Below are 27,840 nucleotides of genomic sequence, written 5' to 3'. Positions count from 1 at the left end.
TTTCTACCCAGTGGACGAGATCATAGCGAAAGAGCCCTCCTGGCCTTTCATCGCGCCATCTCCTGCTTGGATATTCGTCTTGCCACCGACCGCGTAAGTTACGAGCTCTACGCCCCTAACCACTTTGCTCGCCAATTTGGGTTGGCCCAGCTGGTACCCTGACCTCTGGTTGATTCTGCCAATTACTACACCTTTTGGCGGAGATTAGCCCCGCCTGGGTCTGCCCCATTTCAGAGTCAGTTTACTTTGATAATGATTCCTCCTTGGGTCAGAGCGCTATACCCCCTCAACGATGTCGACGATGATTATGCTGATTGGTGGAAAGAAGTGTCCGTGAACTGTTGGGACCTGCCACATGACGAACTCTTCGTCCTAATCTTTCGTGGCATGAGTAGTCCTGGTCCGGAGGACCGCAATATTCTTGAGCTCTTCTCCAACCCTGCAGCACAACCCTCGCGATCTATTCTACCTTCTCTTTCATCGCGTCCAGGGATACAAATCCACGAGCCTAGGGCAACAATAAGTTTTTGTCTTTCTTCACCATTCCTTTTCCTTGTCTTGATTTTCCCGCTCTTATTCCTGAGTGTGTTTTTGCAGCAAACTACCCGTCGCAAGACAGCCTCTGTTCAAGCCGGGAAACAAAAGGCAATAGCAGAGGAGACTTTTGAGGGAGAGTCTTCGCATGATGAAGATCCCGCTAAGGTAATTTAGTTAAGAATGATCCCAAACTTGTATATTTGGTGCTTCCCCCCTTTTTGAGTTATGACTCTTTTCTCGTACAGGCCACTGCTGTCTTTGCTTGCAAACGCGATCGAGCTCAATTCGTCGAAGAGAGTTTTTTAGATGACGAACCTCTGGGAATGCGATTGGTAAACTCCGGCCCCGTCTTATCCTTTTTAAATTTTAGAATCTGGGCAGAATCTTCACTATGTATCTTTTGACAGGTCCGTCAAAGGACCACTGATCCCTCTCGCCTGAGCGAGGCTGGACCCTCAGCCACTGCAGAAGAGCCAATTCTCTCGCTAGTTCAAGCATCAACTAACCCTGTGGCACCTCTTCCATCTCCCAAATCTACAGAGCATCTGCAAGGTCCTACCATTCTAATAACGATCTTTGATGACGACTCCTCGGAGGATGAAAGCGTGGAAAGCCACTCTGAGACTTCTGCCGCTTATGAGGAACTGATGACGACAGAGATTCTCGCGGCACTAGAGGTTCAAGAGGTGAATGAGGCGGGGCCTCTTCCTCTTGGTGACCACATACCAGATATTGACCCGACAGCTCGAGAGGTAAGCCACTGTTTGGCCAATACTTTCCATTTCCCTTTAGATTCAACCCCGCTCTCTGACATTTCTGAACTTGACCAGGATTCTGTTTGTACCGAGGAGGTGGCTACAAACGCTGCTGGTCTTATCGGCGGGACAGTCGCCCCAGAGATGAAAAATGATACTGACGGTGGTGGTGCCCCCCAAGTCTCGCGAATAAATGAGACAACCGTCGAAGCTGAGGGCCCTGTGCTTGAATCTGCTCCACTTGCCCATGGTGAGCCGCGAGTTGAGTTTCCAGATTCTCCCGCGGCTGAAGGGACAGACCAACCTATTGAAGATGAAGAAATTGAGGAAGCTGTCCACCCTTTTGCATTGGTGGTTCGTGATCATGTGGCGCCTCCGCCGCCTCCTCCTCCTCCCACCAGATTCGAGAGACTGATGAGGGTGTTAGAGGTAACTCCTCCTTCTGCTGTGGATGAGGCTAAGATGGTGGTTCACGAACATCTTGGTCCTCAGGTATTGGAGACTGACATCCTCCCGCGAGTTTTGGAAGCCCTAAGGTATCTTTGCCAAGAGAAGGCATTGACCCTGCAACAATTTAGTGCCATTGATGATCTGCTAAATGAACTTGGTGGGGCCCGCCAACGTCAACCGGCCGCGAACGCCCAGGCTCACGACACTCGAGAGGCTTTGAATAGCCTCTCTCGAGAAATGGACATCTCTCGCGGTATTTTAAATGAGCGAACCACTCGCCTGCGGGAACTACAAATCCAAAGGTCCGACTTCAAACTTCGGATCGAGGACCTCCATACCGGTTTAGCCTTTGTTGAAAATGCGATTGCTACAAAAGAAGCCCAACTCGATGAACCTTTGGCTGCTTCTGAAGAAATAGGCCGCAACCTGGCCCGTCTCAGAGAACGGGCCACTCAGGCCGAAGCTAGTACTATTGCGGCGAACCTCCGCGTGGAGGAACTTTGCTTGAAATTGAGCTTTGCGGGCCAATCTCTGTAGGCCCCCTCGAAAACCGTTCGGTCTCCTCACATGCTATTAATCCTTTCTTTTCCGAGATTTAAGGCATTAATCACTCGTTGAAAAACAACGGTCGTGAAAAAAAAAAAAATCTCGTGAATAGAACAGTTACTTCCTCGAAAACCGTTCGGTCTCCTCACATGCTATTAATCCCCTTTTTCCCGAGATTTGGAATCACTAATCTCGATTTACTGACATCGGTTTTGAAATTGAGCTTCATCCAAGGGTGGGGATTTGCCTGAAGTCCCTATAAATAGTTGTATTTCGGGAAGGGAATACTCACAACAACTTTTCTGAAATATTCAAGAAATGGTCTTTCAGTCCTTGCTTCTTTTTCTCCTTCTTCACAAATCTTCCCCTCATGAAATGACCTTTAGCCTCTAAATTTTAGGCTTTATGGCGTAATCTTAAGCCTGGGTTAGGCCTTATGGCGTAATCTTAGGCAACCCCTTGTTTCGTCCTTCTGGAATTCTGCAACAACAATGCCAGGCTTCAGATTGGTTTAGAAACACGAGGGGGCTTCGAGTGTGGGATCCACGATCATGCGAGATCATCTTTATCATAATCCTACACGGGGAGCGAAACGGAGAAAGGGAGGACGACCACTCTGAGGTTCGTCTTTCCTCCTCTGTTTCCTTCCTTCTGGACCCGGCCCGTGTTGTGCCCTCTAGATGGAAGGGGCTTTTGGTTCTCACCTCCTTCTCCCCCTTTCTCTTCTTGATAGAATCTTGGAGGGATGAGAAGGGATGGACTGTTTGAAGGAATGGGTTCAAGCCACAGAATGGCTGTTCCTATACTTCACGTCCAACTAATGGTGGTTACCATGGCTAGAGGGGGTGCAGAGACTCAAGCTAATATTCGGTTCCTTCACTCTCTGCCCCTCCAGGAGATAATGGCGCGGCTCAACCCGGCGTTGGATTCCATAGCTGCTTCCAATTGAGGGGGCTTGGAGGCTCCATTTTCTTTCACTGGAGTCTCCCCTTCTCATGGATAATGGCGTTGGCCAAGCCTATGTTGTATTCTTCTGCTGCTTCCATGTAAAGGGGGCGCGGGGGCTTCGTTACTCCTCTTTTTCCTTCCCTGAAGTCTGCCCCTCCTTGGGATAATGGCGCGGCTCAACCCGACGTTGGATTCCATAGCTGCTTCCACTTGAGAAAAGATTCAGAAGATATCTGAAGATTCCTGTTTTGTATTCTAGCCACTTTTGGCTTTGTAATGAATGTACTGCTTTTGGCCGTAAAGCCACTTTATGAATACAATAATATTTTCTTATCCTGATATTCAAATATCCGTGAGAAGCTGAGTCAACGTGTCTCGCAAGGCCCCAAATATAGGCCCCCATAGTTGTATATTGAAAATAATATTAACTTTTAAAATATGTTCCGCGTCAAAAAGAGCCTCGCGGCGAGGTTTTTGAGGACATATGTATCTTTTGGATCCACTTGCTGGCTCCCAACTCAAAACTCTTAACGCCAATAATTCCTTCTTTTCCGAGATTTAAGGCACTAATCACTCGTTGAAAAACAACGGTCGTGAAAAATAATCTGGTGAATAGAACAGTTACCTCCTCGAAAACCGTTCGGTCTCCTCACATGCTATTAATCCTCTAATAATAGCTAACTCCTCAAAAACCGCTCCTCACATGCTGCTAGTCCCTTTTTTCCTGAGATTTGGAATCACTAATCTCAATTTACTGACATCGGTTTTGAAATTGAGCTTCATCCAAGGGTGGATATTTGCATGCCTATATCTCCACATTATAAACCCAAATTTCCAATCCCAAAATATTTCTAACAGCAATCTTTCTTAATTACTCATCATCATCACTCTTCAATTCTCGCATTCTCTCAATTCATCACCAATGGAACCACAAAACCGGCATCCAACCGAGGATGGAGGAAGCAACAAAGCAGCCGGGAGTAGTGCTAACATGCTTTGTAGGCGGAGCAGGTGGACTCCCACTACAGATCAGATAAGAATCCTCAAGGAGCTTTTCTACAATAAGGGAGTTAGGTCCCCAACTATAGAGCAGGTTCAGAGGATCTATCTCCAGCTGAAATGGTACGGCAAGATCGAGTTCAAGAACGTCTATTTTTGGTTCGTGAACCAAAAGGCTCGGGAGAAGCAGAAGAAGAAGTCCACTTCGGATGTTCATGTGCCCATGCAAAGATCAGGGCTTGTTGGTGATGAAAATGTTGCCAATTCATATGCACCTGCTTCTGCTTCTTCTACTGGTGTGATGATTGCTTTTAACGGGAAGATGGGGAACTATGGCGGTTATGGATCCATGAACATGGAGAAGAGTGCTAGGGATTGTTCAATCTTAGCTGGAGGGGGAACTAGTTCTACTTTCTTTGACATGAATGTAGAACAAACTTTCATGGAACAAATAGGAGAAGATCACCAGGAAATTGAAACCCTTTCACTGTTTCCCGTGCATGGTGAGGACATCTTTGGCAACATGAAGACTACTTCCGATGGAGGTGGCGGTCACGGTGGTGGCTCTCAAACTTCCCTTGAGCTCAGCCTTTCCTGCGAGGGCAAAGCTGGAAAAAGTTTCCGGAGCCGCTGACTCAGCTTAGTAGCTTCGCGAGTGTAGGAACACTTAGAATTGCCCCCTAAGAGTTGTATTTATGACTTTTTTTTATTTTATTTTATTTTATTTTATTAAATAAGTAGCTGAATTCAATAAGACAATGTGAATCAAGGTTTAGACATGCGGCCCAAGTATAGTCGCCTAGACACAAATTTTCTTTCAAATCCTTTGGGTAACCTTACTGAAATGGCCAGGTGGGGGAGGGCGAACAAGAGAGGCAGAATCCATTTTGGCATGAGCTACTCCCACATAGTGGTTTAGGCCCATTTGCACGCACTTCTGGATTCAAGAACCTGTCATGAACGTTATCCCATTTCTAGACACCATTTCACATAGGCTATACTTACAAAGATGAGAAATGTCATAAGTGTGAAGACAGTTCAACAAGTGTTAATAAAAGCCGCCCTTAACCTTAAGGGACCTGAACTAGGCACCAATAAGGAGTTTAGGCCAATATTAACAAAAGAGACTTCACATATTCCGTTATGATTCACAACCCCTTAGCAACCTCAACTTCTTAATAGTGGTGTGTTTCCACCATTCGCCGCCTCTACAAGATCACGGGGGAGGCCATCTATGCTTCACTCCAAGCTCCGATGTATCAAAATTTGTAGGGTAAAAATCCCTCCATTGAGAGCTTGTAGGAAAAGAAAAAAGATACTTTGTGTTGAAGAATTTGAAGGAATTTGGCTCGTGAGAGGGGTAATCTTGCCCCCCAAGTATCCTTGTTGGTTGGCGAAGCATGATCTTCAATTGCAATTGAGGAGATGAAGATGAGTATAGATTGGCTTTGTTACCAACTACCATATCATAGAACATGGTGTCTTCAGAATAAGCCACGAATTGGCTCTTGCATTTGACCACTTGCTGGTCTGAATTCTCCACATCAAGAGCTTCACTTGCTGGATAATTGTAAACAAGAGTTAACTTGTATTGATGATACTCAAATTTACAGTCACTAAGGACAAATTGGCCACTAAAATAATTTTTCTGCCCATTCTTGCAAGGTGGGTTGCAAATGTATCCTCCATGTATATCAAAGCCACCGTTTGGCCCTGAAACATTGATGAAGAATTTGAAATTGAATTGATTAATAAAGCCAAAGATTAGCTTTCCAAGACCACAACTTAATTGATAATTAAGTTGGCCATGGCTTAATTGGTTAACTCCACCATGACGTCCAGCATGGCCAAGGCTAAATTGATGATAGTAAGGTGGGCCCTGCCCTTGACCCTTTGTATGGTCATGATGACATCCAGTAGCAGAGTCACAATTGAATTGATCATGAACTTCTAGAGGCATTTCTTCCTGGTAAACGACGATTTGGTCGCCTAGACCATATTTAATCACCGCTTGGCTATTAGAATCCTTAAGAACTTGCTTTTGGTGATTACCAGTATGAACGTGGGCTACGTCTTTCCCCCCAAGCATCTGATCAGTAGCCACATGGCTTGATCATTGGAGAAGTCAAGTACATGTTCAGAGACAACTTTCTTGTCAGAAGAACAATCTTGTGGACCATCTTCTCCATAAACAACCTCTATGTAAGGCTGTGATTCAACAATGGGCAGGCTACTTTCTTCTTCTGCGATGAGTTGGTCAAGAGGAAGGTTTTTTCCTTTAGATTGATCGCCTCTTATAGGCAATTCAATTTTGGTAACAGCATCTTCGCGCGCCACTTCTTGACTTTCCAAGAAGCTTTCTTGTTTTGTGTTGATGGCGTCAAACTTGCCGTGCTGCAAATCCACTTGAGTAGGCACTCTGGACCATTCTTTGCTCAAATTTGCGAATTCCGCGAATGATCTGTTCATCTTTTTCGAGAATCTATCACTGTTAATCTTCATGATGGCCAACAGATCCTCTATGCTTGCACCTTTTGGGACGGGAAGAGGATCGAGCTCGTCGGACACCGCAGTGTCGCCAGGATGGGGCACATTGGTGGAAGCAGGCTTGACAATAGTGTCATCTTTCTCAGAAAGACCACGACAAGCAACATTCTCATAAGGCCTGTGACTGGAGGTCTTGCTCTTTGGGAAGTTTAGGAATTTGCACTTCTTCTTCTTGAGAAAAACAGGCATGACTTCAGGAATTTCTTTTGGTAAAGATTTTCCTCTGGCATCCCAATGATGGTGAACACAAAAAGACTCTAGTGCGGTCCCACTGGGCGTGCCAAAATGTTTGGCTCCAATTTTGTTGCAGCTGGTCAACAGTCTCTTTTCTGCGCGGGCATGCCAGCACCGTTCGGGTGCGGTCGTCGGGTGTGTCCCTTGACCTGACTTCACTACTACAAATATTTAGCTATAACGACACCCTACGAGGACACATATTTACTGGTGTGTCCTAAAAGCCTTAAGAGGACGCGCCAACAAAAACAGGGCAACTTAAGCCTTTTTTTTGGCCAAAATTTAAACTTTCCCACACACGAAGCCCTCCGTTTTTTTGGCCAAATTGAGAAGTTTCTTTTGAAAATTAAACTTCTCAATTTAACCACGCACGCACACACACACACTCTCTCTCTCTCTCTCTCTTTCATCTGCCATCTCTTCCTCGTCGAACTGACCAAATTGGAGCTCAGATTGTTTAGCTCTGACCAAAACAAATTCTCACCACGGATGGGTAATTCTCTCTCCCTCTCTATCTGTCTATTTTCTTCCTCCTAAGCAGAAAATTTGGAAAATTTATCGGAGCAAGTCTGATTTTAACACCGCTGATCTCTCTCTGGTAGGTTTTCCAGTCCCTCCCTTCACTTCAATTGATTCAAAGTTTTATTGCATGTCGGTGTGAATTCGATTTAGAGATTTGACGGAGGAAAATTGAAAAAATTGGGGGCGATGGTGAAGGAGGTGTCGAAAGCGGCGGACGCTACGAAATTGTGTGATAGAGGCGCCGAGTAAACTCGATGCCTTGACCTTGGATTGGTTTAAGAATTTTCCAGTCTCTTATCAGCTCCTCGTCTTAACCTAAGTAATTTTTTTTTTTTTTTTTGATTTTTTTCTCTTCATCGTTATCTGATTTCTTATAGGTATGATATCGCTTTTGCTGCTGGCTGGGATTCTAGGGGCTGCTTCGAAGTTGGATTTCATATCAGTTACTGTATGTTGTCACTACTTCAATGTGTTACTTTTTGGCATTATTCATTTGTATGTGCTGACTATAATTTGTCATTGGAAATCTCTAGTTGATTACTTGTTGAGTTACGGCCTGTATTCAATTTTTTGTTTATATACAAGTATAAAATGTAGCTATACCGGCCTATTACATGGGATTTAACAAGTTGGGAAAGTTGAAGATGATATAGCTATACTGTACTAACTAAAATGAGATTGATGATTTTTTGAAAAAGACGAAAGTGGAAAGGTTCAAGCTGAACCTGAAATGCATACTGGACAGTTTGAGCTGTTGTTTGCATTGGGTACATACCTCCAAAAGTATCAATCATATCTCATTTTTCATTTCTCCCTGAGATTGGTTGTTTGACCTTCCTAGATATGGATCAATTTCCATGTGACTAAACAAAATTGATATATCTATAGCTGTTAATTAATGGAGGTTATGGTGATAATATTTTATAATCTTTTTCATCAGCTTATTGTGTTTGAACGTGTATATTTAATTTTGGCTTGCAATAGCCTGCTTCTGTAATTGATTTCCCTAGTTGCAAGACTGCAATTTTTATTTATTTACTTTTTTTGTGTTTCAGGGGTTTGGTTAGGGTACTCCTGTGACTATCTTGTGGATTTTTTTGTTACAGGTAATTACTTCAGTTCCTGCATCATCTTTAAATGCAGATTGTTTTCTCTGACCTTTGCTATTTGTGATCGGTTGCACTGCTGGTAGTGAGAGTGTTTTCATATAAAGGCCTGCATCATATCATATTGCTGGTTCCCATTTGTGGCCTATTAGAAATCCTAGTAGCTTGGCAATATTCATGGTTGATAAAACTTTACTACTTGTATCATGGTTGCATCAGCTCTTATATTTGGGTCAGTTATTTGGAGAATGGGAAGGTCTCAGACATCAATATAAGACAAATCGAAATTTGAAAGTGAGGGGGAGAGCCCAATGGGAAGGTCTCATTGTGAAATTCACCAGTCACTTATATTGGGTGTTTGAGCATCAAGTATACCATTTCAAGTGACTAATTCATTGTTTGCAGGGCAAAGTTTGTGTGAGCTTTAAGTTTCACATCAGTTTTTGGATATGAGCAGTTTCAAGGTTACCTGAACTTGTGATTGAAGATATTGGGAATCAGATTAAGCAACTGCAAACCTACAAGGTGCAGTAGATTGAATTACTTAACTAGAATTGTTGAATTGTAATTTGTTACACTTCTTTCTTAAAGATTCTATATTTATGGCAATCATTTTGCATGCTAGGCTGCATTTTTGACATTTGTTATCAACTGATTATAGAGTACGGTAGCACATGTGGAAGTCACCTAAATTGTTTGTGCAGTTGGATATAATTCATGAATGAGATTATGATTTGCTCAGTTTTCTCAGGTATAGCTGCACCAGCTCCAGGACAGGCACATCTTTTACTTCCTGCTAATTCTCCTCAATTCACCAGCAGTTCTGATAAAACTGCAGGATAAGTGGTAAATCAGAAAGGTTACATCTTGAGGTAGAGATCATCCCTGTGTTTATTGCATATATGTGCATTATATTATGGTTTTATATTAGTCTTTATGGAGCATGCAGGTAATCCTTAGATTGCAGCAGGACTAAGAGAAGCTACTGCTACTTAAGTGGCAGGTTCTAAGTCTAACCTTGCAAGTTATTATCTTTGCTCTCTAGAGGTATTTTCTCTTACAAAGTAGATTTATCTGTTAACGTTGACACTGGTGGCATAGAGTACGTTAGTACCTTATGCTCAATTCAAACAAATGAATATCTACCTTACATGTTCTGTTTTAAGCCAACACCCTTACAGATTCTTCTTAGTGTGTACTAGTGCATTCATTAAAGCCTTATAGATCTTCCTCTATTTGTTATTTCAGGTCAATTATATGTACTGTTGTCTTTGATTAGTTGTGCACATGCTTACTGGGTTGCTTTTTTGTTTAATGTAATATTCACTAATGCTCATCATTTCAGTTTAAGGAAAAAGATACACTCAAGAAGAGGTTGATGTCGTTCGAGTAGAGTGGGCAGAGCAAGTTGATGGATATATCCAAGATGAACTAAAATAGTTAGCATATGTATATGCAGATTTCTTACTTCTTGTATGAATCAAATTAGTTATATATATTTGAAGCCTGCTTAGTGTAGCAGCAACTTTGAATTAAATTGGTCAAAACAGTAGAGTAGGACATTTTGGATCTTTATGCTCCTTTAATGAGATGGACTTATGGTGTTTATAGACTACTTGTATTGGATATTTTCTATATCAGTTTTCATATTATAAGGATTTGTTGATGTGTCATCTGTATGCAAATTTGATGGGAATGTACAGAAAATAGGACACAATGCATTCCTATATGTGTCCTAGCTAGTACAGAAAAGAGGACATATGAGAATGTAATTTTTGGGTCCTAATATTGATTTAAGAACTCAATTTTCAAATCTTTGAGGACACAATTTCTGTGTTGTATAAAATAGAGGACACATTTGAGTGTGTTGCTTTTGTGTCCTCTAATAGATTTAAGGACTCATTTTCAGAGCTTTTAGGACACAATTTGTGTGTCCTCATATAGAAAAGAGGACACTTATTTGATAATATAATGATGCAATTTAGGTGTCATCTTATAGATTTAAGGACACCACTTTTATAGCTATTAGGACACATAAATTGTGTCCTTGTATAGATAAGAGGACACATTTCCAGTGTCCTTATTTCAGACTTATGATGACACCCAGATAGAGGACTCTTTTTTAAAGAGTCCTTGTATGTATTTAAGGACACAGTTTCAGTGTCCTTAAATCATGTTATTGTAGTAGTGCTTCTATCAAGCGATTGTGGACGAGGAGAGCACCAACCTCGTCTTGGGATTCTTTATGCCTCGTGGCGAGGACTTTTGCTGAGCTTCTTGAAAATCACAATCGATACTCGATGTTGTAGATCGAGCAGAGCGAGAACCACTGGGAAGTAGAGAGAACTTGCTAAAGCGTGACTTTAGCTTGGCTGGTTTGCGAGGGCGTTATCCTTGCTTGGCTGGTTCCGTAACCGTTGTGGTCGTGGTACTACAATCGGCTCCCGAGGAGACTAGGACCGAAGTACGTTGACAGAGGGTTTGGTGGCACTGAAAGTCGGCTTCTGAGAAGACTGGGTCTAAGAGTGTGATCACCATTAAGAGAAAGAGAAGGAGAAGGAGAGGAGTTGCTCTTAGAGAGGTTGCTCTAGAGAGAACTTAGATCATCTTAGAGATGTTTTGATGAATGAATTGTTTTTTGAGATGATACTTGTTGTAGCCTCTATATATAGGCTACCAAGAAACACTATTTGGCCTTAAACAACTCATAATGGATTAGGTTTTAGAACTTAAACATTAATGGAATGTTAGGTTTGAATACTTAAACACTTAATGGAATTTGTAATTAGGTTTAAGTCATTTTCTGCTCCCTTATCCTTCAATTTTTATCTCCACTAAGAACTCAGATTCAACCTTCGATTTCTTCATATGAAATGATCCACCATGAATGTAGATTATTGTGGTAAAATTTCAGAATTTATTTCCATATGGTTGGGCCGGAAATGCTGCTGGACCTCTTACAGGTCCAGTTTTCCAGTTTTGCTTCTGCAGAAAATTGGATTGATTGTTTGAAGGCCTTCTACTCAAAACTAGCTCTGGCACTCTGCATAAGAAATGATCCTTGGGCTGTCTAGAATGGATCTACAGAGTTTCAGCTCATTTAGAGTTCATTTGGTCAGGCGGACGCTCCTTCTGTTTAGCTCGGTTTCTCCTAGCCGAAGTAGGAAAATGTGCTATAGTTGACTTTTCATGCTTCCATAGTAGGCTTTATTTAGCCTCTAAATATATATTTCGAACTTGTCGACAATATATATAGCTTGAGCCACTGACATTGGCTCAATTTCTCCAAGACGTGCATTGTCAAGCCAAAATGCTCATTTTGGGTCCAAACAGATGTCACCTGCCAAACTTTTTATTCTCAACTATAGCGTGTATTCTTGAATGAATGATTAATATATGACTTTCTTCATCTAATTTAAATCCACCATAATAGGATAACTCGTATTAAATTTTTAGTCTGTTAACTTTTCATTCTTATCTAAAACGTGTTTTCGAATGAGTCATTAACATATGGCGTTCTATACGTCCTTAAAATCCACCAAAACAACATGACAATGGAGAATGATACCATACAATGTCTCATGCAACTCGTTCAATGAATGTTTCTTTTTGTTTTTCGAAAGAAAAAAAAATAAAGAACAACACTCAAAATTCGTTGAAAAACATTCTAGAGTAGACTTCTCTTGAAACAATTAGAAAAGGGTCTTGATTGTGATTTTGGATTCGAAATCTACCATTAGAATATAAAACATAGTGTTAAACTAATCAAAATAGCTAACAAAAATCCAATTTCAAACGGTATGCAAAAGAGGAACTAGACGTTGGAGCCAATGTGGCCCCAAGTCTTAAACAAAAAGGTTGGAACTTTTAACGTTGATTTGATGAACCATAGAGAGAGAGAGAGAGAGAGAGAGAGAGAGATTCAAATAAAATCAAAGATGGAAAAAAAATAAAACCTACGTTTTAAAGGCACAACCAAGAAACCAATCCAGGGGAGAAATGATTCTGTGTATCCCACCTAGACAGACACTCTCCTTCTCTGGCACAAATGCTTCCTTTTTCAGCACACCTGGGTGGTTATAAACCAGACCATGCAGTGTACCCAATAGGGAGCCTTGCTTGAGTTGACTTGGTTTTCATTTCTGAAGCCACCCTTTGCTTTGTGAGTTGTGACAGAGTGAAACACAGTTTTGAAGAGTGAAAGAGTGCAACTTTCATTGTTTTGAAGGAGATGGGTGACTCTTCGTGTCTAATGAGGTCGTTTTCTGGGCCTTCTGAGCGTTCCGGTGAAGTCAAAGAGGTTAGTCTCTGCAAGGTTTCAGATTTCTTGGATTGTTTTTTGAGGGTTTTCTATCAGTTAATGGGGGTTTCATGTTTTGCTTAATCTTTGATGGGTTTTGTTTGTTTGATCAGAAATTGTGGGAAAAATGTGAACTTGAAAATGGGTTTGGATTCAGTAGTGGATGGTTCATGCTTCGTTTCGTTTGTTTGTAACAATTTTAACATGAAAAGTTGGATTCTTTTGAGCATGTTATGTTTTTCTTTGATTAAGTTCTTGATAATCCTGCGACACATTTCTTTAGGATTAAGAAACTGAACAACTTCATGGTGATTTTAGATGTTATGGGTACCTCTCGTTTTTCTTGTTGAAATGATGCAATTTTGTTTCTTGATGTATCTTTTGTGTATGAGTTTGGTGCTTATGAGTCGGTTTCCAGAATTGAATGAGAAAATTGAGATATATGCTATGCTATGGTTTTCGATTGCAGGGGGGCCTCCTTCGGTGTCTAGGAGAATCAGTCTCATTCGGTAGGTATGCTTCAGAACCTCTTGATTGGGAAAAATGGTCGACATTTTCTCACAATCGGTATCTGGAAGAAGTGGAGAAGTTTTCCAAACCGGGCTCGGTTGCACAGAAGAAAGCCTACTTTGAAGCTCACTACAAAAAGAAGGCTGCTGAGAAAGCAGCAGCTTTGGCTGAGGTCGCAAATACTTATGATAGCAAAGAACCCGAGTCAGTTTCTATGCACAAGAGTTGTCAAAGCTCCTCTGTCAACATGGAGTTGGCAAATGGAGAGAGCCAGATGGTTGAGGAAAATATAGTTCCAAGTACTGAGGTGGTATACTCAGCTGTTGTGAATGACCACAATCCAGATGTTGAAGGGACTCAATTGGAAAATGCAAAGGTGGATGGAGCAGAGGTGGTCATTCAAGAAAGTGTTACTGTGGAGGATGCTATTCAGGTTGAGGTGGAGAATTCTATTCAGGATGAAATGGATACTTCGATTCAGGTTCAGATGGAGAGTTCTACTCAAGTTGAAATCTCAAACCAGTTTGAAAATGACCAAAAAGAGATTGTTAACGGTGCCACCCAAGAAGAGAAGATGCCTAATAAGGTAAACTTTTGAGTGTGGTCCCTGTATTTATATTTAGAACTACAAATTTTCACAGCTCAAATTATCATGTTATTGATCATGCAGGAAGCTGCGAGTGAGGAAAATCTAGCTTCAACAAGCAAGAAAAGATCGGTGAACTCTTCTGCCTCAAGGTTATCTACTCAATGTAGAGTGTCCAAGATCCAATCTTTTCCTGTCAAACAACTTGCTGGTGTTCCAACTGGAAAGAAGAACAATGCCACCCCAAAGAGTAAGAATTCTGAGGCTGACTTAGTTGACAAGAGGAGATCAACAAAAAAATCACTCCACATGTCAATCAATTTCAGCTCTCATGCTGGTGAAACCAGTAAAATAACTTCGCCGGTCCTGGAGAAGATAAAAAACTTAAGAGTTGATGCTACTGCACTTAATGTGCCTGTTAAAAACTCAGCTTCCCTACAAACTGCAACTAGGGTATGTTCTTTCTTATCATGCTTGTTATCCATTCTTATTCATAATATTGTTTGTCAACCTCTATTCACAAACACAAACAAATGACATGCCTGTGATATTTTCAATATGGGAACATTGTTAACACTTCTAACAGAACTTTGGCCAACTGCAGGCATCTGTTAATGGGGTATTGAAGCAATCTTCAGTAAACCCATGGTCCAAAGATAGAAGGTAACAATCTTGCTTTCTACTTGTTGTGTGTGTTATTTAATGCATTCAGTTCTCTTAACTTGCATGATCACAATATTTTGTTGACAGGGCAAAAACAGTACTTAATAAGTCAGTAACTGGGAGTGTAGCTGCAGATGGGGTATGCAAGTCACCCTCAAAAGAGTAAGAATTCTGCTAATTAAGTAATTATGTACCTGCAAGGTTTCATTTATGTAGGCGGGGGGTTGCAACTTAACTTGATTGTGCTGTTGCTATGTTCTACTTTACTTCAAGGAACTAATTACATAACTGGCAACAATTTTATAACATCATGGAACTGATTGTTTGGCAGTCAATCTCTTGCTGCAAATGGAAGCAAACCACGAGGTCCTATCAAGTCCTGTCCTTTTAGCCTTAGGAGTGAAGAAAGAGCAGCAAAACGGAAAGAGGTAAGATTTGATATTAAAGTTATTTTTTTCCTCCTCCTGCTGTGGTTCATTAAATTGTTGTGGGTTTTTTTATTCGGTTAGTTAATGTCAATTTCTATGCCAGTTCTTTCAGAGGCTGGAAGAGAAGAAAAATGGAGAGACAGAAAGTAAGCAGCTTCCAATGAGATCTAATAAGGTTAGTTTCTTATAACTTTTAAGTATATATTCAGTTACTATTTGCTTTAGGACAAATGCAACTTTAGAAATGCTACAAGGGTACCGGGATAATTTGAAAAGGTGAAATTTACTAATGCTGATAAGGAATCCCATGACTCGAGCGGATTAGGCTTATTTACTGAAGTTTCTCAACTTGATTGAGTATAATTTATCCCAGATCTGTGTAAAATATTCTTTTTGATCTTTCTATTAGTTAGTACTAATAAAAAGGGTTGGGGGTTTTGCCTAACAGCATAAATGGCATAAGACATGTGCAAATAGCACAGGTGATGGGGCAATATGCTATGTGGAATGATCTGATTCTTTCCACATAAAATTTCCTTCTCATTTCTTTTTTATGCCTTTTCTTTTTTATTGCTTGGTCAAACAATGCAAAAGTTATACTTAAAAGAAAGAAAATCTTATGCAGGAAAAAGCAGTGAATGATGTTAAAAAATTGCGTCAGAGTACAGGCTTAAAAGCCAAAGATCTGTCTTCTGGATCACAATTGCTAAATAATAAAGTGAAGAAGGTATGCGCAATTACGTTTGTTTGGGCAATAACCTTTCCATTTATATCCATGAATATCATCTTGATTTGTAGATGACACTTACAGGTTCCACCGACCCGGAGTCAGTCACAGAAACTCGAGAGGCAGTCTACTACCAGCAAGGTCTTGGACCCAAGCACTCGTCCTTCAGTCAATTCTCACAGCTCTAAGCATGTCACACAGAAATATAACCCAAGGACCAGTCAGTCAGTCACTTCCCTTCCAAAGAAGAATGCTCATGAGAATTCTTCTCCCAATATTCAGAGTTGAGGATGTCTAGTGACGGAATATATACGTATATGAATGGAGATTAATTCACCCACAGCCGGTTAACACACCCTTAACTACTTTCAGTAACTATGCAACTAGAATTTCTTCATTGGCAGATCTGTTGAGTTCTGCCAACTAGAGATTACATTCCCTATGGCTTATCTCTTGTTTCTATCTTTGCTTCATTAGGTGGTTCAGGTTGTAGATGAATTTCACCAGTTTTGTTCAAAGGGTTACTAAATATAATGGTCACATAGTTCGGTTTATTGCGCTCAACTAGATCTCTACAGAAGTGTATGGGCAGAATGAGTTTACTTGAAGATGCTGCAAGTGACTGCTAACCAAAACTAAACCCAGATCTGGGATCTCAATATAGTTTTGGCAGGATGAACTTGATACCTTGAAATGCATCAGCCCATTTAAGCTTCTACAAGAAACAAAGAAGGAAACAAATTTTACATGACTTGTTTGCTAATTAGTAATTATAATTGTTCTAGTTTCATAATTTGTGAGGACAATGAATGTCATACTAACTTTTAAATGGCAGCATACCTCTCTACATTCGTATAGATACAAGAAATCTAATGCACATCCCAATTAAAGATGACTTATTATGCTAGAGTTTGCCATCACTCCTAATATACACATTCCAATAGTCAAATCCAATCTATCTAGTCAGAGAAATAATATCCAGATTCATTTGGTTGGATACTCGACTTATATCGGTTTACCACACAGAATACCATAGGATCGTTCTTCATGAAGATGTGCAAAAGTGCAGGGCTGGCTCAGGGGGCAGTTTATGCTATGAAAAGACTCTGATCTGCCAGAGAATATTCCGATGACTCACATGGATACTCACAGCCAAATCTCATTGCCTCAAACAAGTGAGCAGGAACTTCAGGATCATTATACTCCGAAACCCCAAAGTTCATACCAAAATAATCAGCAGGAAACAAACAAATTTGCAACTCGTCGTCCAAAGAAGCAAAAGATGACCCACTTCCAAAGAATAGGTTCTTTTGGCCAGGTTCGAAATTAGTAAGGTAACGATTGAAGCCCTGGTTTTTCATGTTTGATAAACAGCTGGAACTGGGGTCAAAACCTTGGTCCACCACACAGCTCTTGGTCTGTTCTGAAAAGGAGTCTGCTGCAGTTATTGTTGGACTTACATGGCTAATGTGACTGTTTCTGTACGCAGCTTGTGAAGGCCTATTCTTAATGGGACGATTTGTTTCTTCATATAAGATGGATGGTCTTGAACTAATGGAAGGAATTGGCTGTAGTAGATCAGCTTGGAGGTGGTGCTGTACACCAGGCGGTTGTGGCTTGTTGAAGCCATTATCTAACTGAACAACCGGCTTGTGCTCTTGTTTCATTTGAGCTTCAATCCAAGAATAGTTTGTTGGTATAGTGAAGTTTATTTCAGATTCCACTGATGCAAATGAATGATTGACTTCCATCTGCGAACTCCTGATCTTCAGAGAATCAGCAACATTACCAATCAAGCCTTTCTTGGTTTCTGCATAAGAATGACTTAAGTCCACTTGTGAACTTCTGGTCTTGTGAGAATCAGGAATACTGCGAGTCGAACCTCTCTTGGGTTCTGCTACAGGCTCCGGAATAATTCCCTTTACATCATCTTCAAGTCTCTTTGGATCCACCACAGTCGGAGCAACCAAGTTATTGGCAGAAAATCTGTAGCTGCCATTTGAAACATCATTTTGTGGAATGCTAATCGAGTTCTGAAGACCAAAGATTCCTTGAGGATCTTTTGCGGCATAATCAGAATGCTTCATCCCGCCAAAAGAAGATTTAAGGTCATTTTCCTTTTGCAGCCTACTCAAGTAGAGCCGATACTTCTGCATGGGAAATTTACTCAATGAGAATGAATATTCATGGCAAGAACTATTATAGGAAACTTCCAAACCATTAGTGTACTAGAAGGGACTGTGTGCTCATACACAAATATTGAGGAATTTAACACTTTTTGGTGAAGAATTCATTACTTTTTGGGTGATGAAAAAACTACTATTTTTGTTTATTCTAAAGAAGAACAGACTAGAAAAGAAAATGTCCTTCCTCAAACATTTGGTGCAACTAGCTGTTCAAACCTTCAGGTAACATATCAGATGTATAATGTCGAGAACAGAAAATCAAAAACATCAAATTGTTGTTAAGAGTTAAAATAGTTTTATCTGATTACTGCTTATGTCTTAGAAAATGAATCAGTCCCTAAATATCTTCTACAATCTATGTCAAAAACAAGTGCACAGTATTCTGGCTATCAAAATTCTGCCATGAAAGTGATGCAGTGTACAAATTGTACTAAATAAGCAGTTTTGATTGTATCAGAAGAAAGCTTAAGAATTATCTATGTACCTGCAAGTGGCTTGCAACATTTTCTCTGGTCAACCAGGGCACGTTCATCAGGTCAAGTATTTTCTTTGGACCAACTTCTGCCAAACAGATATTATACATTATCGCTCTGTAGAAACATGATAAAGATGGTGGCTATATCATTGAAAGCCAACACCAATGTCAAACGGACTTTTGAAAAGTAGCTCAATATGTGTTGACTTATAGTTCATGATGGTGATCCAAAACCCATGCTTTATAAATATAAATAGACTTACTGTCTAATCCAATCTGATGCACCGCTTTTACAAATTTCTGATGAAGATCAACAGACCAGACTACCCTAGCTTTTTTCGTAGATGAAGAATCTCCAAAGTCTTTGTCATCATATTTGTTTTCGATGTCCTTTCTTTTTCTCGATGAAGTGAGGTCGTCGGCACCAAGGAAGTATCCATCATCATAGAGATCGGATCCATTTCTCGTCAGCTGAATACCGTCGATGCTTTCATGACCCTCTATGTCTCTTATCTCATGTATCTTTTTTCTGAAGACATGCTGCCATATGTTTTTCAGTTCTTTCATTCTTATAGGCTTAAGAAGATAATCACATGCTCCATGTTGAACTCCTTTCATAACTCTACTTGTTTCTCCATCAACAGACATCACTGCATAGGTAGGATGAATATGATTGTCAGAAACTAGCTGGTAAAGGAAACTTCCTTAATGAAGACAAAGCTTTATATGTCAAGGGAAGAGTACTGACTAATAACAGGAAGATCCATCTCAAGTCCGACATGCTCAAGAAGTTTAAAACCATCCATGTCAGGCATGTTCACATCACTGATTACAATGTCATATCCATCTTTCTTTTCTCGAAGCAAGTATAAAGCATCTCTTGCCAAACCACATGTAGTCACTGAACACAGAAAACGGAAGAAAAGGAAAAATGTCAGAACTATTGAAAAATTTGAGGCTGACATTATAGAGTGGGTTGGCAATCTGAATATATTGTCAGATTGGCCAAAGCCATTCTGGGTGATAGTCGGATAAAAAAAAAAATCCAGTAATATTGACTAAATGAATGAGACTTTATCAGGATTGAAAAGCAAAATGAACTATCCACTTTACAAATGGAAGCCTTCTCTATCTTTGTTTACGTCAGTGCAAGAAATCATAAATGAGAACATCCCCATATAATCAAAGGAACCGACGATGAAGAGGAGGTTCAGAGGAAAGTACTTCATTGTCCTTAGAAGGACTAAAAGTTTGATTCAGCAAGTCTGATACCACATAAAAGAAGTAGCATATCAAAAGCCCTATTCAAACCCGCACAGCCAGGCCAGGAATATAATCGACAAAGATAACATTGAAGGCTGTATTGCTAGAAAGGTCTTTGATGGCAATAGTTGAAACAAGGATAGAAAGGAAATGTGCTAAAGGAGTCTTGACATCAGAAATCCAAGAACCGGTGCAGGCGGATTAGCGCGGTACTTAACTAGTGACCATTTTATCATGAAGCTGATCTGGATAAGAACAAGTCCACTGGGAAGACTACCAAAGGCACCAGGGAATACTCATCTGTTGCCTGGATTTGAGTAAGTTTATATATCATTTAAAACCATCAAACATAAACTTTCCCCATCAAAGCTTATAAATAATAGAGAAATAAATGTTTAGTAATCAAACTAGCTAATAAATGAAACACCTGTAATCAATTGGACTTCTATCACATTATCATTATATCCTGTGTAATAGTCAATAGAAATACACAAATCAAAAGTCTGGCTGGCACTTCTGATATGCATTTATGCTCACCCAAAATCAGCAACTTTTGAAGAAGGGAAATACAATAAAATACACTTCACAATCAAACCCTGATCATTTTGATAATCAATTTGCTTGAACAAACTAGAAAAAAGCCTTGCACTCCAAGAAACCCATATGGTTGGATACCAAATAAGATCAGAAGCCATTCTAAAACCACAGCCATAAACCCAAGCATCATCAGCCAGCCTAAGACCAACTTCTACTCCATTTTTGCTGTTAACCATAGGATAGTCTAAACACAATCATAGAAGCCATCCATATTAAAACTCTACATGCATGGAGTGCCCAGTTAAACATTTCTAAACAACCACACCTACATAGAAATGGAACATACCCATGAAACCTTGTAGTCCAAGATTAACCCATAAATAACAAAACCCATCTCAGGATCACCAAAGTTCAACCAAATACAACAAACAATTGATGAAAAACACAAAGCCTTAGGAATTACTGGAACAGAGGAACAGTGACAAAGTTGATTCATAACCTTCATAGGAGCACTTCTTGAGCATCTTTTCCAAGATCTTAAGCCAAGTTGGGTCATCGTCGACGACGAGAACCCGGAGGCCGGCCGGAAACGAATCGTTCCGGGGAGAAGAGAAGCTACTCTCCATGGGGAAAAAGTTAAAAGACTTGCTTGATTGAAGTGAATTGGGGGGGGTGGGACTTGCACAGCTCCAAAATGAGAGACTACTACTATATAACTTGGAGTGCCTCTTGAATTTTTTTAAAAAATGGCTGCTTTTGGAGTTTTATGGGAAGCTTTTGAGAGAGAGAGAGAGAGAGAGAGAGAGTGATGGAAACAGAGAGAAACCCACGAATATTTTGGCGCCGGATAGCTTAACGGTCCCGGTGGCTCACATTTGTCATTAACTACCTTTTTGGTTAGGGACCTTTTGTGGCTGCACAACCCAAAAAGATGGGGTCATGGGGACTATGTACGGAAAGAAATGGTTTTTACTAGATAAAGATTGTAACTTTGAGCAAATGGGGGGGTAGAATCTTAGGTTAACCAAATAAAGAGGTAGAATCTAAAGGTGGGTGTGTGTGAAAGAATGTTTTTTTTTTTTTTTGAAAATATGTGTGTGAAAGAATGCTGGAATGAATAAGCATGTAGCATCTAATAATATATATACTATAGGTAGCTTAATGCAGAATGTTTGATTTAACCATATTGTACTGTGTTCTATAGTTCCCTCCATTTACAGGGATCGGATAGGACTATGAGTGGACCTTAGGAGGAGGAAGAAACAATTTGAAGTTCATTATATCATATGATAACCAAAATGGGTGGAGAATACATTTTGATACCTAGATAATTTGACATATTGTCACTTTCATGTTTCACTGAATGCATAAAACAAAAGCCATGCACATATTGTGTATTTATAAAGATATCTAACTCTCATGAAATCAATATAAACTCAAATTATTAGTTTGATATAAATCATTGTTCTATTAAATTTATGAGGTATTGTTGATTTCTAACACTAATGGTAATAATTGATTCTTTCCGACAAAAAATGGGAAGCATAAATAAATTTTTTACTGGTTTTGTAATGTTTTGGCCTAGAATAATTATCTTAAATAATCTCTATGTACTTCATGAGCGTAAGCACTAAGCAGGGCTTAACGTTTTAGGCAAATAAAAGGTACATTATGATTATGTGAAACAAAAAGTTCAAAAACCATGCCCTAGTTAGGACCTCTTAGTGGATTATGGACCCGTATGATAGTTTTAAAGAACACAAATCCAATAACAGAGGGACAAAACACCCTTGTCACTTCAGATAGCATTAGCACCCAGTTGACAGAGTGCGTTCTGTCTCCATGTCATTTTGTTCGTGTCTTTCACGCGTTGGTCTTTCTCATCTTTTCAACATGAAATAGAACTAGGAGATTAGGAGCAGGTTTATGGCTAATTATAATTTTACCCTCTTAAAAAACACGTAGTTTCAACGTGACGATACGATGTTAAGAACGTTTTAATTTCATTCTCCGAGTAACGAAAAATAGTATTATATTCATAACAAATGTTTAATGCGATTTGAGATAAGTTTTGATAGTGTGTCAATTGACATATCCCCCTCAAATATAAAATAAATAGGTCGAAATTCACACAATGTTTTACACAAATTAATCTCATGATTCCATCAAAACGCATTTCATGACTTTCTAGAAACTCTTACTTTTGAAAATAAGAATACGATGGACTTCACCTGCATATTTTAAATGTGGTTCCATGGAACATTAGCTTTGAACAAAAGAAGTTCCTTAATCAAACTTCTTTCTAATTACTCCAATAGCTTCGCACGGCCTCTGAGCAGATGACATGCACTCAATGACATAAGGATTCATGAAAATGACAAAGCTAATAGCAGAGTAATTTCCCTCAATTTTTATGACTTTGGAATAAACCCATTGGAAAGATGACTGAGGCTAGCTAATCATTATCGTTAATAGAGGCCACGATACCTCCTATGGCAGAAAAAGATTGAGGCTCCCATTAGTGCCATTTGCTCCATATTGGTGCCGCATAAAGTGGCATATATCTTTTCTGCAACTCCATTTCAAAGAATGATTTATTAGTGCCAATCATCACTTAATTAAGTTTTCTTGAGCGGCAACTCACCCAGCAAATATCTGACATAAAAAATAAAAAATAAAAAACTCACCCAGCGGAGAGCAGCAAAACATTGACATTGATTGTGAACCTGGATACATCTTGAGCCTCATTAGTGCTGAACCTTTAATCTAAAACCCTTAATGTTTCTACTTTCTTCAACTCAGAAAAAGAACAAGGGTTTAAAGCCTGTAAAGGTATGCTTTAGGGGAGTGGGGTAGAGAAGGACTTTGAACACATAAAAACTCAATGGCTCTAAAAGGAAATGCCCACTTAGAAATTCTTTATCTTGTGAGATCAATTATTTACTGAAGAGAGTGAGCATCATTGGTTTCAAACAATTTAGGAGGATGCACTCCATGCAACTTCTCATAAGTGGAGTCCCCCTTTTCATTTGTTTATTTAAAAGTTAATAGAATATGGCTCCTGCCCTATGATGCTTCTCTGCTTATTCTTTTTTAACTTTTTATTTTTCGTTTTTTACTCCCTCTTGTTAACTGTTATATTGATGCTGAATAATGCAGTGAGCAAGAATATGCCTAAACCTAAAGTTTGGCACCACTTAACTTAATGCTTCAGATGGGTTTTAGTTTTCTGTTTTGCCCATCTTCATTTTGAGAAATGAGATTCTTATGCAGCAGTGATATGATTATGCTATGCAGTATGTTTTTAATCAAACAAGCCCTTCATGTGTTATGAGGTGTATGGTTGTATGAGCTACATCTAGATTTGGATTCATGGGCCTAATTTAAATAATTACATTGGCAATTTGCTAGTTCCTTTCAACAATGATAGAGACATTGAAACCTACTTTGGCCCTGTATTTAACTTGTCTAACATTCGGTGGAATAGCATTTTGATGGTAAAAGTTAAGCCCTATCAGCAACGCAGCTTATAGTTTAAGATGAGTGACAGAGCAACTGAACCAGGTTCAGATTTTTGTTTAAACTTCTTCCCCAGATCCCTTAAGGAAGCAGTCAAGGTATTTTAAGCCCATATACCGAGGCTCAAACAGCAGAGTTCAAGACAAAGCATGAATAGTTTGCTTCCTCTTGAGGCTTAAAAATGTGTTTATTCATCATCACAAGGTAGGCACAAAGGTATTTCAACTCTTAAAGCATTCTGCTAAGCTTAATGTTCCGATAATTACAGTGGAAAATTCCGGTATTGGTGACTTCAAGAGCATCATCAGTACAATTCAACCTCAGGGTTACTCTCTCAGTCGTCTCATAAGAACTTGGTCAAAGCCACAGTTTCATACCAATGTGGAGAGTTATGTTCTATCACACCTTGACATTAATAATACTTGGTATTTTGGTAACCTCTTATCTTTTAAAAGATTCATTGGTAAATATGGTAGCTTTTGTCATTAATTGTATAGTAAATTATGAAGTAATCAGAAGATTACATAATTCCAGCAAACTGCTTGCCATTTCCATTGCAACACTCAGGTTTCAAAATGCTGAGTTGAATGGCAGGCATAACTGTTACATATATCAATACTAGTATATCCAGCGCTGTCACAGACTCTCAGGTGCATTATTCGATGGAGGCTGGCAGCTGCTCCTTGATGTAGCTCAATCAAGAATCTTCAAAGTCCAAAGCTAGGTTTTCACCTGGAAATAGGCTTTTCACTATTTCAGTTGCTATATACAGCCACCATGAAACAGCTTGTCAACCTTCCATGGTGATTTACATTAACTTCTCTATATTATACTATATGTACAGGGGTATTCAGCATTTTGTGTAGATTGCAACTTCATTTTCATCTCCAAGTCAGAGCATGTAATCATATACCACAACATGTGTTGCTGGCATAACAACAGGAATATTTTCAACATAAAGATAGAAGCGTCTAAGGTTCTCTTTTGCAAGGGTTACAGCATCAATCACGTCGCTGTTTCTTGTGAGTACCCACAAATCTGTAGAGCTAACTCTCTTGAGGTTGCCACGGCAAAAAGGGCAGGACTGTGATCGCACATTCCTGTAATCAGGTACATTGTAGATCACCAGCAGTGAGTAAAACGCACACTAGTTCTTATTGAAACTAGTAAATAAATGAAGATGGAAAGTGCTTATACCAATCATGGAAGCAGGTGATGCACATAGAATGCCCACAATTCGGCAACACCATCTTTGCATAGTTTTCCATACATATACCACATTCATCATCTCTTTCTAGATCCTGATCAGAGAGGTTTTTCCTGTCTTCCATCCTCTTTTGGCTTCTCTTCTTATTATCTTCCAGTTCGTTAAACTCGCCTTCAAGTTGTCTAAGATAAGGGTATATTACAGCTGCAATGGTTTTCCAGCAGAAAACACTGATATGTCAAAACAAATTTCCAAGAGGCAAGGAATTTTTTTCAGTAAGAAAACAAGAGTTTAAGCATAAGAAGCTAACAGTGGAAGAATAAACATACCATAAAATTCCCTTATAGTGACCTTTTGTTCTTTGGAGGATATTGAAGGAACCCCATCAACATATACCTGCACCATTATGCACAGCTTAATTTGTGTTTTTAGGCAACAGGAGAAGTCTTTTCTTTCTGGTTTGGCAGGAAGTCAACAACAAAAAGATGATAAAACCAAAAGATTAATAGCCAACCTTGTATACAAGTATGTGGAGGAGGCCCAAGTAATTGGGAAGTATATCAGTGCAACTATAATCCATCCATTCAATGAAATAAAGGAAAAGAGGGGCAAAGGGGCTGTAAGACAATCTCATTTGGATAGAATTCCCACCATAATCTCTGGGAAGAGAAGCTGCCCTGCAAAACCCGTTTCATAAACCAATGAAAAAAAATATATATCAAATTTACATATGCACTGGTGAATTGACCACTATAACAACTCAATTTCACACAATTTTTTTTTTTTTTTGATGACCTCAATTTCACAGAATCAGCAATTGGAAATAAAAGCAACACAAGAAAAGGACTTCTTCTTTTTTTTTTTTTGCGATTTTGGAGCTGAAGGATTGGCAACATAATTGCTGTGAACTTATGATACGTGTGAAGTTTAAGAATTTCTCACCTACAAGGCCCTTAGGATAACATTACTAAACTTAACATGCATTACACCAAACTTTACTTTTCTTCTCAAATGACAAATACCATCTAACAACCACAATTGAGTTGAGTTAACCACACAACAAACTACCCAGAAGAGGAAAACAGGTAAGGCAAATGCATATATGATTCCACAGTTTTGATTGATCAACAACAAAGAACCAAACTTGAATATAAATACATAACTAAAGAAAATAAAAAGAATATATAGACTCACAAGCTATTGGCATGTTGTATATCAGCTTCAAGAGCCTTGATAGATTCTCCGAAACAAGACTTTCTGGGCTGATATTGCCACATGTGTTCTCCCTCCCTTTTGAGTTATGAGGAGAAAAGAAGAAGGGAAAGAAACAAAGACAAAAAGAGGGAAAGAGGGTGTGGGATAAGATGAAAAGAGTGACTTTGTTTTGGTGGGATGAGTAAGTTCTGGTTTTGTTTCTGTTGAGGAATGTTTGAGGTGGGAGACATTAGATGGTGGGGTTTTAAAAAGAAAGAGAGAGAGACGGGCAAAGTTAGAGCCAAAGCTTTGCTTAGTGTTCAAACCTTTCCCCCTTCAAGGAAAGAAAGGGATGCCTTCTCTTTCTCATGTTGCCTACATTATTGTATCAACTGCTTCAGGCTTGGGCTTTACCATTATCTGCAAGGCCAACTCTGACTTTTGGGATACTTTGGACCTGAAGTCCCCCTTAATCAATGTTGTCAAAGAATAAAACCACCTACGTCACAGTTGCATTTCAGGAATATTCAACTTGGCAAAAATTTCCAAGTAGTAAATAAGGCTCTTCCTCAACACTTGTTATCGAACAAAAGGACGGTACGTGTTACTCAATATTGAAAACATGAACTATGCATTTGTTCGATATAGTTGGTTAACTAAACCGTCCTTAACATGATACAACAATCCAAAATATATACCGAATCAAGAGAGTTTGAACCAGCATATCCAAACTCATTCGTACAAGAGTATTATCCATCAATAATGCCAGAAAGTTATTGACTTGTTAAGTAAGTTTTCTTGAAGACATACACAATTCTTACATTCGAGTAAGGATGACTTCCAGAAGAGTCAAACTTGGATAGAGGAAATTTAAACATAATTTGCTTGGCATATGCATGTATGGTTGGCTCCAAGAAAAAATCAAACTTGGGTTGCGACAGTTGACTGGCATTGATCCCCACGAATGGGACTTCTCAAATATTTTAGGGATAGTAGGTGATCTAATTCCTACAATCCTACTATAGTTTAAGTGGAAGTTAGTAGTGTGTTAAACGCATCACAACTACAATCAATTTGGTTTTGCTGGAACAGCAACTCAGACAACTCAGACAGGACAGATTGACTGCAACGTGTGGCGCGTGGAGCCCGGAACCGACTTTACTATTAATGACTGATTACCAATGATCAAGTTTAGGTATTAGTGGACTCTCCAAAATTAATTTTAGCCCATGATTGTTTGCTTTGGGGGCTTTTAGCCTTTAAATTTTGTCTCTTTTCTGCAACTGCATTGCTGCTTTAACATGCTTCATAATCAAGTTCTGGGCCCAAAGTGGATATAAAGCATTTTCTGCAGCTGGCAGAACTAGGGATGTTGATGATGATGGCATTTTACCCCCGTCGATTTGATGTGTACTGAGTATTTAGGTGAGATGTTTGTTAAAACATCTTATAAGAACTTACGTGTGAAGCATATTAAGAGAGTAAGGATGTTCGACGAATTACCTTAATAACACGAAGGTGAAAATAATCGAGTAAACAAAAGCAAGAGGACTTGCGAGCTTATTTTCTGCTTTCATGGGTCGTTCGAGTCAATCTGCAAC

At 39.5% G+C, this 27,840-nt stretch overlaps 3 protein-coding genes across 6 annotated transcripts; 1 reads left to right on the top strand and 2 right to left on the bottom strand.

Moving 5' to 3' along the window:
• The first annotated feature begins 12,592 nt into the window (after positions 1-12,592).
• LOC133709085 (protein WVD2-like 7) lies at positions 12,593-16,320 on the top strand. Its single transcript, XM_062134695.1, has 9 exons — positions 12,593-12,944; positions 13,414-14,040; positions 14,125-14,493; positions 14,645-14,703; positions 14,791-14,865; positions 15,035-15,131; positions 15,235-15,306; positions 15,757-15,858; positions 15,943-16,320. The coding sequence occupies exons 1-9, from the start codon at positions 12,876-12,878 to the stop codon at positions 16,144-16,146; spliced, it is 1,674 nt and encodes a 557-aa protein (XP_061990679.1). The 5' UTR covers positions 12,593-12,875; the 3' UTR covers positions 16,147-16,320.
• A 267-nt stretch (positions 16,321-16,587) lies between these two features.
• On the bottom strand, positions 16,588-21,146 carry LOC133709083 (two-component response regulator ARR11). 3 transcript variants are annotated; one of them, XM_062134694.1, is made up of 6 exons: positions 20,819-20,958; positions 20,001-20,089; positions 19,268-19,420; positions 18,783-19,169; positions 18,529-18,605; positions 16,588-18,008 (listed from the first exon to the last, which is right to left on the bottom strand). In XM_062134694.1, exons 2-6 carry the CDS (start codon positions 20,008-20,010, stop codon positions 16,947-16,949), a joined length of 1,689 nt encoding a protein of 562 aa, XP_061990678.1. In that variant the 5' UTR covers positions 20,011-20,089; positions 20,819-20,958; the 3' UTR covers positions 16,588-16,946. The 3 variants fall into 3 exon arrangements, with proteins under 3 accessions (XP_061990678.1, XP_061990677.1, XP_061990676.1); XM_062134693.1 differs by lacking the exon at positions 20,001-20,089 and having other exon boundaries at positions 18,529-18,602; positions 20,819-21,146; XM_062134692.1 differs by lacking the exon at positions 20,001-20,089 and having other exon boundaries at positions 20,819-21,142.
• A 3,154-nt stretch (positions 21,147-24,300) lies between these two features.
• On the bottom strand, positions 24,301-26,633 carry LOC133709090 (E3 ubiquitin-protein ligase AIRP2-like). 2 transcript variants are annotated; one of them, XM_062134703.1, is made up of 5 exons: positions 26,240-26,633; positions 25,560-25,717; positions 25,375-25,441; positions 25,036-25,249; positions 24,301-24,938 (listed from the first exon to the last, which is right to left on the bottom strand). In XM_062134703.1, the coding sequence occupies exons 1-5, from the start codon at positions 26,250-26,252 to the stop codon at positions 24,731-24,733; spliced, it is 660 nt and encodes a 219-aa protein (XP_061990687.1). In that variant the 5' UTR covers positions 26,253-26,633; the 3' UTR covers positions 24,301-24,730. The 2 variants fall into 2 exon arrangements, with proteins under 2 accessions (XP_061990687.1, XP_061990686.1); XM_062134702.1 differs by having other exon boundaries at positions 25,560-25,722; positions 26,240-26,625.
• Positions 26,634-27,840: the final 1,207 nt, after the last annotated feature.

The sequence above is a fragment of the Rosa rugosa genome, chromosome 5 (assembly GCF_958449725.1).
Source record: "Rosa rugosa chromosome 5, drRosRugo1.1, whole genome shotgun sequence".
Classification (NCBI taxonomy): Eukaryota; Viridiplantae; Streptophyta; class Magnoliopsida; order Rosales; family Rosaceae; genus Rosa; species Rosa rugosa.
This window is presented reverse-complemented; position numbering and strand designations above follow the sequence as displayed.